General features: G+C 34.8%; 1 protein-coding gene across 3 annotated transcripts in view; it reads left to right on the forward strand.

The window, feature by feature from the left end:
• LOC149794014 (uncharacterized) overlaps positions 1 to 8026 on the forward strand; it is a 71886-nt gene extending 63860 nt beyond the window's left edge. For all 3 annotated transcript variants that reach the window (XR_016422923.1, XM_089967950.1, XM_089967951.1), the window contains one exon: positions 4516 to 8026. Coding sequence is in view for 2 of the 3 variants with exons in the window: in XM_089967950.1 (XP_089824076.1) it covers positions 4516 to 4659 (144 nt within the window). In the remaining variant the exon portion in view is untranslated. The remainder of the gene's footprint in view (positions 1 to 4515) is intronic.
• The last annotated feature ends 7524 nt before the right edge of the window (positions 8027 to 15550 follow it).

Genomic DNA, 15550 nt, shown 5'->3' on the forward strand with positions numbered 1-15550 from the left:
GGAATGTGGTTTCAACATGCAAACTGCAGCCTTTTTGTTAAATTAATTTTGTTATGTATGTCATTGTTGATCATAGATACATGATTGATCAGACAGATTTTTGGATTTGATACATTCAAGGGAAACAACCCATGCTGTATTGGTGATGGACACGCATATAATATAATTAGAAATGCGCAGTATGTAATAAGCGATGGACAACATATAATAAGCAATGAACAACATAATAAGTGATGGACAACATATAATAAGCGATGGACAACATATAATAAGCAATGAACAACATAATAAGCGATGGACAACATATAATAAGCAATGGACAACATATAATAAGCGATCGACATACAATAAGCAATGGACAACATAATAAGCAATGAACAACGTATTATAAGCAATAGACAACATATAATAAGCGATGGACGACATATAATAAGTGATGGACAACATATAATAAGCAATGGACAACATATATGGTAATATTGGACAATATTTAATAAGGAATGCACATCATTTAACGTAATTTCAAACCAATCAAAACAGCTCTGGCGTTTGATATGCCTTAGATGGCACTGGCGTTATATTGACATTCATTACAATTACAGTGCATACAGAACTGAGATACAGTAATGAATTATATACGTAGTTGAACGACATAGTCTCGTTAATGATTTCAAAGTTTGACTGTTGATGGGATTTTCTTATTCTAACACCAGCATATATGATCGACCATCTCTCTTCGTTAATTTAATGCTGTAATTATTTCTGAAATATTGCATTTATTTTGGTACAGGCATCATGGGTAGAAAACATAAATTGACAATAAACTTGCGAACCTTATTTACAGAGAGAGAGAGAGAGAGAGAGATTCGTAGGATCGGTGTCATTCATGCTCATAAAACTAAACAAAAACAAAATATCAACCACCAGTACTGCAGTATGATTTATACAGGACATTCGTGCTTTCAAAATTTGTATCCTGAATATAAATAAGAACTACCCTGGCCATTGATATTTGCCTGATAAAATTAATACCAAATAATTTTTGTTATTAAAATAGGACTCGGTATCAAATCTTACTGTATAATTTAAACAAATACATTTCTTATTTAATTGTACACTTTTGTCATGCAAGTAATCATACGATTGTACTATATATACAATCAGTTATCAGCAACTTTTCAGTGTCTGTTGCTAAAATCGACATTAATGTTTTAGAAATTATACGCTAACATTAATTATTAGAACTTATATGCATGCGTTGATTGTTAGAAATTAAATTCGTGCATTTGTCTTTATATATCTATTTACTCCATTATAGAAAGAATCGCGATACCAGTACTCGTGTGGCAATTAAATGAACATAGAAATATATTATATAATTGTTGCTAAAAAGCAATAAATTTTTACAATTGTAGGCTTTTATTTTCTCTGATAACGAAAATATTTGGTATGTCACGGTTCATTACATTGAGCCTGCTATATCTTCTTACCTATATATTTTACTTATTTAATTCACACGCAGTTTGATGCATTCATGCACTGTGTATTTACTAACAATTTATCAGTATTACATTGGACACGTGTATTTTCTCTATATGTAACATATGTAAACTTGAAATGCCCTAACATCGTCATACCTGATTATCTTTTTGAAGTGTAAAACTTTTTCCACGTCTGTATCAGATACTTGTCCTGAAACAAACAGAAGTAGCAAACGTCTTATACAGGAGGAATGGGGAACATATATCGTTCTGCATTTTAATAGATGTAGATGGTATTATTATTATTATTATTATTGTACCAGAAGGAACGAAGCAATAACAGTTGCTGAGGTAGAAGTGGCATAGAGTTTCAAGTCCAGTCCGATTTACCTTTTCCTGAATTTTGGATTATTTACCGCAGCGTTCTTATAATAGTGACACTGTCTGATATATTTTATGATAGATATATTGAAATACTAGTTATTACTGGATTTATTGGTACGAATATTATTATATTTTCGGTTAACACTAATGGCAAACTTACAAATATTGCAACTTTTAATTGACTCTATTTCTCATACTTCTGAAATGGAGTGATGGTTCAAAAGATGGTGGACAGCAGTTTCAAGGGACGTATTTGTGAAAACCTAATGACATTATGTAAAAACAGAGTTCATACTGGGGTAGCAGTGGAAGTAAAAATGGCACTAGTTGCTGTTGGTGTGGTGGTGGTGGTGGTGATGATAGTAATGGTTATTGTTGTAAAATTATTTGTATTTGTTCTTGATATTACTGCTGCTTTCGTCAACGTCCTTATTATTGTTCAAGTACATGTACTTCGATATTATTGTGATTTCGTTATTGTGGTAAATTTGTTTCATGGAATTTTAACGCATATTATTTTTATTTAATGTATTTATTTTGTTCAAAATTCAAAAACAAATTCGTACATTAAACATAATCCCTTGAATTCGAATATTGTGTTTGCTGGGTGCTTGACAACTCAAGCACGTGTGACACTTTTACTTGCAAAAGTTGTCCTGTCCCCTGATGCCAGATCATAGTATGGGATCAATGTTTATCTAAAATTGACTTTAATTGATAGTGTAGCGTGATATTAGAAAATTTGTTGCGCTTTAAGTTGGGAATTTGTGGAAATCCCATAATTCTGATTGATTTTCTGATTGGTATAGGTGACGTGAGAAATAGATTACGAGTTTTCCAAACTTATTTTTTATAATGCAAATAGTGCTGGATGTAGTAAGCTGGATATCTCCTATTTCTGTTTTAGTTTTACCTCGTGATTACTAGTGTTAAACTGGAATTGATACTAGTCCTATTTTGTTTCCAACCACATTTTATTGTATTATATTATAAAGTGCACTTTGTTAATTATCTGTATTATGTGCAATTATTTATTGATATAAATATTAATTACAATTTTTCGGCTTTATTTTGATCAGTTCAAAAATTGCAGACAGTAAAGAAAAAGTTTAGTAAGAAATATTATAATAGCAAAAATATTTTTGATTTCTAATGACTCACTTATTGCCCTTCACACCTTATCATTGACTCTGTTTAACACTAATACCAATGGCTATTGCCACAATCTCAGCATAGTCACTCCTTGGACTGCTCCGGTGGCCTAGTGGTTAGAGCATCCACCTCGGATGCGGGAGGTCGTGGGTTCGAACCCCGACTGAGTCATACCAAAGACTTACAAAAATGGTACTCACAGCTGCCTCGCTAGACGCTCAGCATTAAGAGGTTAGTGTTAGGACTGGTCAGCCTGGTGTCAGGATAATGTGAATGGGTGGGACATCATGCTACATGTCTGCGGCATGATGCCCCAGTGCTAGACATCACTCTAAGCTGCCACACTGCAGATATCGTAACGACATGACTGAAAAATTGTTAAAGCTACGTAAAAAATACAAATCACACACACACACATACACACGCACGTACACACACATTCCTACTTGAATGAGTGCACACTTCAGTTACTTTACGAGATTTCGTTCAGTTTTAATTTATTCAAAAATAGGCAACGACATTTGACACACTTTGGAACTCAAATATGGACGAGTCCATTTGAAATGAGGAATTATGGATCTTTTTATAAACAACACTTGCAATACGCCTTTCTGTTTTGAGTAGACACACCTCCCCAATCATAAACGAACAATAAGGTAAGTATGCGATATTAAGTGTCTGAATTTCTTTTATTTGAAGAATTGATCGTTGGTTTTCTCGTCCTGTCCAACCTGCGTCCCCTATTCTTGCCGACATGACGTTTTTGGGGGGGATTTTTTGTGCTTTACGGCACATCAACACAAGTAGGTGCCTTGCCTAAGGACACACCACGGTAATTGATCTGGGCTGGTCCAATGGTAGGATTCGAACTCTTTCGGTCGCGAGTTCGGCACGCTAACCATTGAGCCACCGCGGCTCTCCCTGACATGAAATAGTATGAACTTTCACAGTGGGCCATTGGTACCTCTAAATAGTATCTGCACAGTGCAATAAGTTTTAGTATAATCATATCACACACGCGCTTGCAAGAGGAAACTGTGTAAATAAATATTTACAAGACAAACATTTCCTCGGGTTATTGCAACTATTTATGTTCACACCCACCCACCCACCTTCTAAAAGTGAGTTAACATTAGTAAAACAACATATGTTGTCACCTCGTTGTGCTATTATTTATGTTGTGTGACTTTATGCCCTAACTATATGATTTCCTACAATAGTTTGGATACTCTGTACTATTGATTTCATACAGTAGTTTGGAAACTCTGTGCTATATAATTTCCTACAGTAATTTGGATACTCTACTTTATGATTTCATACAATAGTTTAGTTACTCTGTTTCTGATTTCATAAATTAGTTTGGATAATCTGTACTGTATGATTTCATACAGTAGTTTGGATACTATATACACTATAATTTCACATAATAGTTTGGATATTATGTTCTCTATAATTTTATACAGTAGCTTGGATACTCTCTACAATATTTCTTTTTCAGAATAGTGATAAGTTGAATTATGTTGAACTGGACTTTGGGGAAAAAGGAAAAAAGAAAGGAAAAAAAGTAAAATCTGGTAAACCCGTAAAAATTATTGGAGCTGGTTCCTCCGTAGACTACACAGAGATTCAGATTCAACACTAATGAAGATTCTGAAACTCTGACAAAAAGACATCTTTACAGCATTTGCATTGAACTGCACTGGAAGAATCATGTGAACACCTCCATATAAAGAACACCTACTCATTGAGGACAACAATTATGCAATCTTTTTCCTGGATTTCACTTCTTTTTCAACCTGTAATTAAAAGGACGAATGTCCATAATGTCCAAATTTTGTGACTCGTCCAGTGTTTTCTATAGAACATTTTCAATTTATTTATATCAGTGCTCTAGCTAGATTGAAACATTTGAACAACCCAATGTCTTCCCTCTGTAATCTGCCTTATACTCTCTTTCTTTAGATGACCCAAATTCCTCATTCAAAATATATTACTTTTCTTTCGTTGTTTATAGTATGTTTTTAATAAATGGATTAATAAATGGATTAAACAGAAATAAATTTGGTTTAGTTTTTTTTATAATTAAGAGACAACAGTGTTAAAATATAAACTGATGTTACTGGATTACAAAAACTACCCATATGTTGTGTGAAAATGTCCTTTTGGTAAATTGGCCACTCATTGACATCTATAAAAATATAATAGAAATAAAAATCTAGCTTGAGTACTAATGTATGAATATTACGTAAATTAATGTATATATGTTTAATGTGTCTCTCTATACATTGATCTGGAGTTGGTATGTATTTTGCTATCATTTGTTATTTGATATATGAATGCTCAAGTGGTAAGACCCCTTATTTTTGACACCTTTTCAGATCAAAATTCAAACTCAGTCTTGCAATCTTTCGAAGTAAATTGATGCAAAATGAAAATTGGTATTCTAGAAACATTGAGAATCACTTGGAGTAAATTTAGGCAAAATGAAGTTTTGGTATTCTAGAACAAGGACTTTTGGTGAAAATGCTCCTGTCTGTGATTTTGACATTTTTGTAATTCAAGTTACTTTCTGTACAAATTTTGGAACTCTTAGCTTGAACTATGAGTTACCTGCTCAAACGTGTTGAAAATACAGGGCCTGGTTCTGTGGTCATGAAACTCTTTTACCAAAATATGTACTCTTTTAGCACTATATAGACTATTTTCTTTCTATCAGAGTTACCTTGCCTTGGTAGGTATTATGATAAAAATGTATAGCAAGCACAACACCATTCATTTTTAGATGACAATATTTGTGGAATAAATAAACAAAAATAAATCACCACTAAATGGTTCTGTTTTCCATAATATACAATGTTATTAAATACAATGAAACCTATTTATTTACAAGTTTAAACATATGAAAATCCCACTTCAGCTATATAGTGTAAAGCAAAATACATAACAGGGGAGACAATCCATTTTATGAAGGAAGGTAACTTATTCAATACACACATATAGGGAAATTTAAGAAATGTTGTCTTCAATAATTTCATTCCTTATGAGGTTTTGAAATATAAAAATTAGAGTTATCTTAAATTAAATGTATCTACATATAGTCAAAATATACATATAGTCAAAATTTCAAAGATATTTTAAGACATTAATTATATTTATGAATTTTATTGCCTCAGTCTGTGTTCTGTTTTTGTGCTCACAAATAAGGGGCCTCCAGTGTTATTGAGTGCTTATTTTTAGATCACATTAGGTATGCACATCAGTGAAAACTTTTGATATATAATTAAGAATGCATTTTTCATTTATCATACTGATAGGCTAATTGTGATATTGGTATAGATAATTACACTTTGATCATTATATTGGTATAGATAATTACACTATGATCTATTTTTAAGTCAAATCATGATATTGATTTCACTAATTGCACGATGATCTATTTCTAACGAAGTCAAATTTTGATATTGGTATAGCTAATTACACTATGATCTGTTTCTAAGTAAGTCAAGTTGTTATATTGGTATAGATAATTACACTATGATCTATTTCTAACCAATTCAGATCATGATATTGATGCACCTAGTTACCCTTTGATCTATTTCTAACCAATTCAGATCATGATATTGATGCACCTAGTTACCCTTTGAGCTATTTCTAACCAAGTCAGATCATGATATTGATGCACCTAGTTACCCTATGATCTATTTCTAACCAAGTCAGATCATGATATTGATGTACCTAGTTACCCTATGATCTATTTCTAACCAAGTCAAATTGTTATATTGGTATAGATAATTACACTATGATCTATTTCTAACCAAGTCAAATTGTTATATTGGTATAGATAATTACACTATGATCTATTTCTAACCAAGTCAGATCATGATAGTGATGTACCTAGTTACCCTATGATCTATTTCTAACCAAGTCAGATCATGATAGTGATGTAACTAGTTACCCTATGATCTATTTCTAACCAAGAAAAATTGTTATATTGGTATAGATAACTACACTATGATCTATTTCTAAGCAAGTCAGATCATGATGTAACTAGTTACAATGTGATCTATTTCCACCCAAGTCAGATCGTGATAATGATGTAGCTGATTACACTATGATCCATTATAAAGTCAAATCGTAATATTAACAAGAACTGCAGCTTATTTTAACCAGTTATGAATAATTGAAAAGATTATTTTCAGACAAATGAAAACAAGGTACATTCATGAAAGTTACTAAATTTATTTGCTTGTTGGCCAAGTTGGCTGTACTTTTATATAAGTCCAGCAAAGCTTGTCTTTTTCAGGAAGGAATATTTAGGTAAAATTGGCAATAAAGTTAACAATGTAGACTCAAAAAGAATGTTCCTGTTTTGTCTTTTCAATTTATGCATGTTTCTTATAAGGCAACTAATGGAGCAAACCATTTTACCCTCAAATTCATCCTTTGTTCCTGTTCCAGCAGTAAGAATCTTAGAATGTTTCAAAGAGTGCAGCTTGCTTCAAACATTTCAGTTTGCATTTTGACTTTTTCTTGATGTCTTTGGCCTTTTGTTAGTATCTTGTTTTCATGTATGTATGTAGTACTATATAAACATGATTGTGCTGATGTGACGTTATACATATATACATACATGCCTGCATACATACATACATCCACATACACATACATACATACACACACATACACACACACACACACACATACATACATACATACATACATACATACATACATACATACATACATACATGTTATATTTATAGGCTAGATGATTTTCTACAACTTTCATTCATCTTATGAAATCTATCAATTATCTACCAACATGTCTACATGTGCAATGGTATCTTTACTGTATAGTCTTTCATGTTCATTTGATAATGAGAAACACTATTTAAATGTCTATATTAAAATAAGATCTTTGATTATATAATGCATTTCCATGTACATTTAATGTTCCATAATTTTTGGAAAACATTTTTTTAATATTAAAATAAAGTACATATATTTTTTTCTGTATTTATTTTTATTTCTTTGATGCTTTTATGTTATTATATTTGCCATATTTTGGGATTATGGATCTATTTTGTTATCAAATATGGGATGACAGTAACTAAAGCAACTTAAATCATGCTCCATTGCAGACAGTGCTAATCTGTCCATGTGCATTTAAGATGGTAGGTAAAAAAAAAAAATGAAAAACAGTAACAAAAAGTAATACACCCCACTTGCACCAAAAGCAAAGGTGCCAAAAGTGCAACTGTTGATCGGAATGAAGATTTGCATATTTACTTAACAAGACATAATCAAAACAACATAATCAAAACAGAATAATTAAAACAAAATAAACAAAGCATTGCAGTTTCAACAATAGCAGATTTTCATACATAATGAAAATTAATTTTAAAGCTTTAGGAATCTTTGCCAATTTTATTATTTTTTCTAATCATCAATCCATTAGCTGTGATACATGTAACATCTGCGATGGATCTACAGGTGGGATACTCAGCAGGTAAATATACCTCCCGATTGACCCGGTAAGCCACTCTGCCTTCCAGGAAGTCTTACCTGTGTATCCCTGGTACTTGATAAGTGTCACCTTGTTTGGTTCCATGGTGATTGTGTGAGCAAGAGTAATGAATATACAAGAAAAGCAGATTGGAAAATACAAAAATTAAAAATTCTACTTTAAAGAACAAAACTTGTATCAGATACAGATGTTGAACCATGTGACACGGATTCAATTCAACGTTTTGTGGCCATCTAGATAAAAGATGAATCTATACTGATTGCAGCACTATCTTCAGTGAGAGTCAAAAAGACTATTCTTGGGCTAGTCGCCACACTGAAAAGCACGATTTTTAAAAAAGAAAATTAGTTCGCTTGCTTGTGGAGTATAAGCGCAGAGGACAGACTGAAAATGTCCACAAAAAATTAGGACCTTACATGATAAAACAGTAACTTTTATTCACTCGTCACGGAATTCATAGAGGCCATGAATAATAAACGTATCACTCCCGTCCATCGAATCCAAAGCAGTTGAGACCGAAATTAGCAGGATACCAGCATCATCATACTTACAATCAACACACCAACACTACCAAAAGTAGAACAAGTTGGATTCTTGCGGGTCAAAAGTCCACTTCGATATTTCAAATGTTACATGTACGACCAATACAAATACAGATGCTCCAAATACGCTGTGTGTGTGACCTATGCCACGACCTCTTCACATCAAGAACCTGAGTTGCAGAGCCACCTCAGACTCTTTAAACTTGAAATAATCATCATGCTAACGAACGATTACGAAACCTGGAAACAGAAGGGAATTCTAAATGTGAAACACACCTCAAATATTCCCTTTCCAGAGGCCAGAAAGATGGTCGTGTCTAGAACATCCCTACATGGCCCAACCTTATCAAATATAGTTATGAGCAGTCAAAGGGTAACAAAGGATACACTGACCCAAACAAGTCTACCTGATGCTGCAATACCTTTACACATCACTCATTATAAACCTGCTAAACAAACATTCTCCACGCATGCTACATTCAGTAATGCCCCAGTGGCCAAAATCACCCAAATAAAAACTAAAAACGAACTAAATCATGGCGGGAAGCAAAAGGAATCCGATGATCCTATAAAGCTGCATAACAGGGTTGGAGACTTCGAGGACATGGTTGCAGAAGAAACTGCTACATGTACTCAAGGCAGCTACAGACCTACAAACCAAACACCTAACCCTTTACTTCCAGCTGATAAATGCGCATAAAGAAGTGTTCCATCCCGAAACGTTTAACCTAATCACTATATCATATTTAGTTCTATTCACAATGAAAAGGACTATCATAAAATGGCATCGTCAGCTGCTTAAAACCAACTACAATAGTATTATCCTGCTGTGTATGCAGGAAACCTTTTCAAAAGTTTCGGACAACATCACACTTAAAAATTGCTCTCTTTTTAACGTCTACTCTCACAAATTTGACAGAACGTCAGGAGGAGCTTCCGTTGTTGTGAAAAATAGGGCTCCTCATAATGTCATTGTTTTAAATACAAATGTACAGGCCATTGCTGTAAGTGTCTCTCTTAATCGAGTGATTACATTTTGTTGCATATTTATACAACGGAACACCAGCCTACAACCAAATGAATTAGACAACCTTGCTCAACAGATGCCTAACCCATTTGTTCTACTCGGGGATTTCAATGCCCATTACAGGGAACTGTGAAATATCTAGTATCGCCCAATGACTTAGGCAAAAAAGGTAGAACATTTAATTTCAAGACATGATTTGTATCTAAACAACACGAAGCTGGCGACATATTTACTTTCTGGAACTGGTACATACACGTGCACGGTTCTGAAAATTTGTTCTCTTTATCTGCGTTTGTGATTATGATTGGAAGGGCGCTGATGACATTCATAGCAGCGACTACTTCCAAATCTCCTTTCAAAACATTAACTCTACGACGAGTGAGCCAATTTTAAAATGGTAATTAAAGTAGGCCAATTATGCCAAATTTTGAAACACCGGAAAACTGGAGTTAACAAAGATACCTTGATAAACTCCTTTCATCTATTTTACTTGCTATTACAGAAGAATCTATTCTCAAGTTATCATCAAACTCAAAAGAACCAAGAAACATTGACTCACTAAAGACTGCAGAAAGATGCCATTAGACATCGCCGAGAAGCACTGAGAAAATTTAACAATCGAGAATTTATGTAGATACCGCATATACTGGGCTATAGCTTGTCACACAATTAAAAATGTACGATAACATTATGGAAAAACTGCTTTTATATTAAACTATCGTTCCTATATAAAGAAAGTATGGGACACAATCCTCAGAATATATGGTAAGGAAAACAAAACGTCAGAGACCTAAAATGAAATAATACAAATTTCAGTTCCAAACATGAGATGACAATTGTACTCCACAATATGAAGTTGGAAAACCCATTATTGGTCAATATTATATTAAAGGTAACGAGAAAGCAGACAGTGCTGCCAAATAGCCAGGTCTCTACAACCACCTGATTTTAAAATACCATACACTGATTTTTAACCAGGCATAAAAAAAAGTCCTGGTTTAGTGAGTGACAGGCATTGTGGAACGATTAATAACAAGCTCCAAGCGGCCAAACCTTCCTTAGACGAATGAACTTCCTCCAACAGGACCATCCGTAGGGACAAGGCAGTCATTGTACCAGTTAGAACTGGTCATATTTATATAACCCACTCTTACATACTGAAGGGTTAATATCCATTCAAATACATTTCTTTTAACGAACCCTTTACCGTGAAACACGTTCTGATAGACTGCTCGATCCTCAACCTAAACGCGATAGTTGCTACAATGTTCAGCACATGAAGTAGTTTTGATACAATAAATGTCTCTTGTATTTTAAACTTCTTGAAAGAAGTAATGATTGGTCCAAAATATAACTTGTGTGCGGCCTGTTTTGTTTGAGTATTCTTAAGCAACATGTAGACTGTCAATCACACTAAATATATTTTATTATCTAAACACCCTTTACAAATACCATGTATATCCCCCATTGATCAGTAACATTGATCTATAATCATTAGAATCTCATTTGTTTTGGTTTTGGTTTTTATCACTCGTTGATCGTGAATCACTTTTCATGCATATATATCATATTTATTATCACCTTTGTGGTGTCATATCGCTTTGCAGTGCAAATGCGCCGTAAAATCATAATTGATCATGTACACTGCTGCCGGGCATTTCTGCGCACCGAAGGTTTTCGTTTCCAATATTGAAGCAAAACGCATACTAAATTCGATCTATTGACAAAAATAAAATACAGCAATGCTTGTCATTTGAAAAGATGCAATTGTCACCAGAATATTCTGTTCAAAATAACATTAATTTTGAACACGTGGGATACCACCTCGCTGTTTTCCTGACTCGCGATATGTCGGCCTATTCTGGGCATAGCTTTGAATAGATTAATGTTTATCCATCTTGCTATAGAAATGAAATATATTACTTTGGACTGTTTCTGTCAGCAGTTCAGTCGAGTAACTAGGTCAGGTTTATAGCCAGTGTTACAAAATTCAACATAAAAATGCCAATAAATGGCAAGAGATAAACCGATCTTGTAAAAAATTTAGTAAAGTTCAACATTTTATGAAAAATAAGCTATTACGTGGAAGAGAAACAACAATGAATGGGATGTAATATGTTTACAACGTCTTGTTGATGGGGGAAAATTACTACATAATTTAGAAACGGAATATACGCTGGGGAATTTGTTGAGAATGTATCTTCTAGCGGCGAGTAGACACGTTGAGTAGCATACGATTTTGTACGTGTGGTACAACTTCTTGCAAAATTGGAAACTTGGATTAAAATACATTTTTGTTTTAAGGTACACATTTCCATCTTTTATATAATGTATTTTTTTGTATGATTCTAAAAGGTGCATAGTAAATCGAATTTTCTGGATTACAGGTTCAAGAAGGTCATGGAGTGGGTCTTCACTTTGCCATTTAGAAATCACATTTGTATGTGTATTTCGAGTCTAATTGTGGAACATTTTTGTACACTTTATGAATATCACTTTTCTTAATTAATGTACGAGTCTTCTTTCAGGATACAAAATGGATTTTTGACCCAAAATAGCACGTGATCAAATGTTTACAGAAATGACGTATCGTTGCGCAGAATTACCCGACGCGCAGAATAGGCCGACATGGCGGTATCTGCGATTAGAAAGGGACAATACTGGTACAGAATAGTTCTCCAACTTTACAGGCGTGATTCGCGAGCTTTTGTTTCAAGTACGTTTGCTAAAATCGTCGAAAGAAGATTCATTTTATCTTTCTTTTTCTAAACTTCTCTCGTAGCATCTAAAGAATGTTTTGTGCCATTCACTTTATCCAAAGACACATATATAATTAGATCGGCACCTTTGAGACGGTAAAGGCTGCCAGAGTTCCTTCCCTTCGACCCCGTAAAATTGAAACAAAACCATCCGCGACTAAATGACCTAGACGCAAATTTGAACCGAGGTGTGATGAAAGGACGCACGGACAGGGGTAACACTATTCCCGCTTCTCTTGCATCAAGTCAATATTTTTAACTCGTGTTGAATAAAACACTCGCGGTACTAATTCAGATCCCATAGTAAATCTACTGATACGCTACGATATTAAAAATTCAATAATTTTAAATTTCTGATTGCTCATGATCAAGCCTATATTTATCAGTACAGATGTATCCTGGATGACAACTTCTGTGAAGAAAAAAAAAAGCCATATGAGCCGCTGCATTTTGTGGATCTATGTGTGTTTGAAACGTGTGCCTTCAATTCTGCACCAAAGAATCAGGTGCTAATTTCAGTAAAGAGTGTTCTCTCTCTCTCTCTCTCTCTCTCTCTCTCTCTCTCTCTATATATATATATATATATATATATATATATATATATATATATATATATAGTTCATTGATACATTTTTTTTAGCATTTAGTATCTATCTATCTATCTATCTATCTAAATAAATTATAGCTCAAAGTAATTTTTAACAGATTCTGGAAATATGTCACGTCGATCAGATATTGAATTGCGACTTGACTTCCTCTAAAAATCAGTACGATGCAAACTCCTGTCATAACTGTATTGAGTTCCATTGTCGCCCTGACAGAGAGTGAATTCATTTTTTCCAGCCCCTCTGCGGCCCTAACGAGATCAAAACATTATATTGATCAACACATGGACAAGTATATAAAAAAACACGCACTCCGAACCACTACCAGCACCACCTCGCGAGCATAGCCCGCTTCCATTTCACTCCCCAAATCATGCTTGCGTGTTGGTTTATGGCTACTGGATAAACAAAAGTATCGGTCAGGCGTTAGCTAAAGTTGGCTTCAAATGCTTGGAACGTATACGAATGGACGATCGACAGTATGCAATGTACAGCAAAACGGGTAGGATTTATCAAAGAAAGTGCTCCTCAGTGATTGTCCACCCAACTGAACACATTCGTCGGCATGGAAACGTTTAACTTGCAATGAGTATCTAAAACCTTTAATAATTACGAACTGCAATCAGTGACCGCACAAGCTAGCGCGTAATTGGAACTCAGTGCTTTACAGGCACAATCAGCAGCCACGAAAAACAACCAAGAGCAAAAGCCGGCGCCAGATCGAGCGAAAAATGGCTCGGGAAGGTTTGAAAAATTGTGAACCATCTTGTTGTAGTGTTTATCATTAGTTTTGCAGGCATTTTTGGCCCATCACTTCTCCTCGTGTGTCTCGTCCCGGTCATTTACACACTCAGAGCAGAGCTCTCCAGGTTCCATGTAATCATTTGAGATGCATTGAGACAGACCGTTTACACATCAATGGCGTCCACCCAGAACCAGTTTGTTTTCGTTCTACCCTTTACAAGCCAGCAGCAAATAGGTTAGCCGACTTTGAATTCCTGAATAATGTTTAGATTATGGACCAGGTCTGCGCCAGTCTTTTGCAGTTGTAGATGTCGCGAATGTTTGTGTACTCCAGGTCATGACGTTAGCAGGCGACATTTACACGGTTTTGGGGCCTTTCCAAACTTGGTATTGTATCAAGTCGAATGTCAAACATTGTGCCTGGTCCGCATTAGTTGTGTTTCATTAGATGCTGCGTCCAGCGATATTTTTTCCAGGACAGCCCCGGAAATTATTAAAGACGCAGCGGTGTCGCTACTTTGCTTGTATTCGCACATCCTGTCTAACCGACAACCCGGAGCGACGATGGTGGACTTGTTTACTCCGCATGCACTACAAGTTCCTTGAGGCAAACTTTCTCATTGGCAATTTGTACCATGTGACTGTCAATCGCCTCAACCTTTAGCCTGCAGTCAGACATTGTTCGGTCATTTTAAATGGGGCAGCAACTCAAGAAAGGACATCATAGACTTTTCAGCCAGAAATATATATATATATATATATATATATATATATATATATATATATATATATATATATATATATATTATATATATATAAATTACGACACCATTGACCAATCTTGGTGCTGCTTCTTGGAACATCTGGCTGTGGAAATGTGCAGCTGTTGATGAACCTCCTGACGTGCTGCATGAAATGAAACAGACTTTATGTATGGTTGGGCTGATAGTGGATGATTAGACATACTACGACCTTCTGCGCCAAATCAACAACTCAGCCCTTTTCGAACAGGTCAAGATACTGGACAAGTCTATGGACGAAATGCCGAGCGACGAAGCACTTGTTGCAACTTAGGACTTTGTGACGGTCATATCCAAAGTCTATGAGGTCGCATGCCCTAGTGACCTAGACCATGACCAAGACAAGGTCATCGCTTATGACGAGATGATGCTAGAGAACAAAAGAAAATCCACACATATCTTTAACTGCGGGCGGCACAAAAACAGAGAGGTGTTTTACTTGGCTCAAGCTTCGCTCATATGTCAAAGGTAATTCGCGACAACGGAAATATGGTGGTCATCTTAAGTGGGACTGACGTCCATTGCCCGC

Source organism: Sinohyriopsis cumingii, chromosome 8 (assembly GCF_028554795.1).
Source record: "Sinohyriopsis cumingii isolate HCF-2022 chromosome 8, ASM2855479v2, whole genome shotgun sequence".
Lineage (NCBI taxonomy): Eukaryota > Metazoa > Mollusca > Bivalvia > Unionida > Unionidae > Sinohyriopsis > Sinohyriopsis cumingii.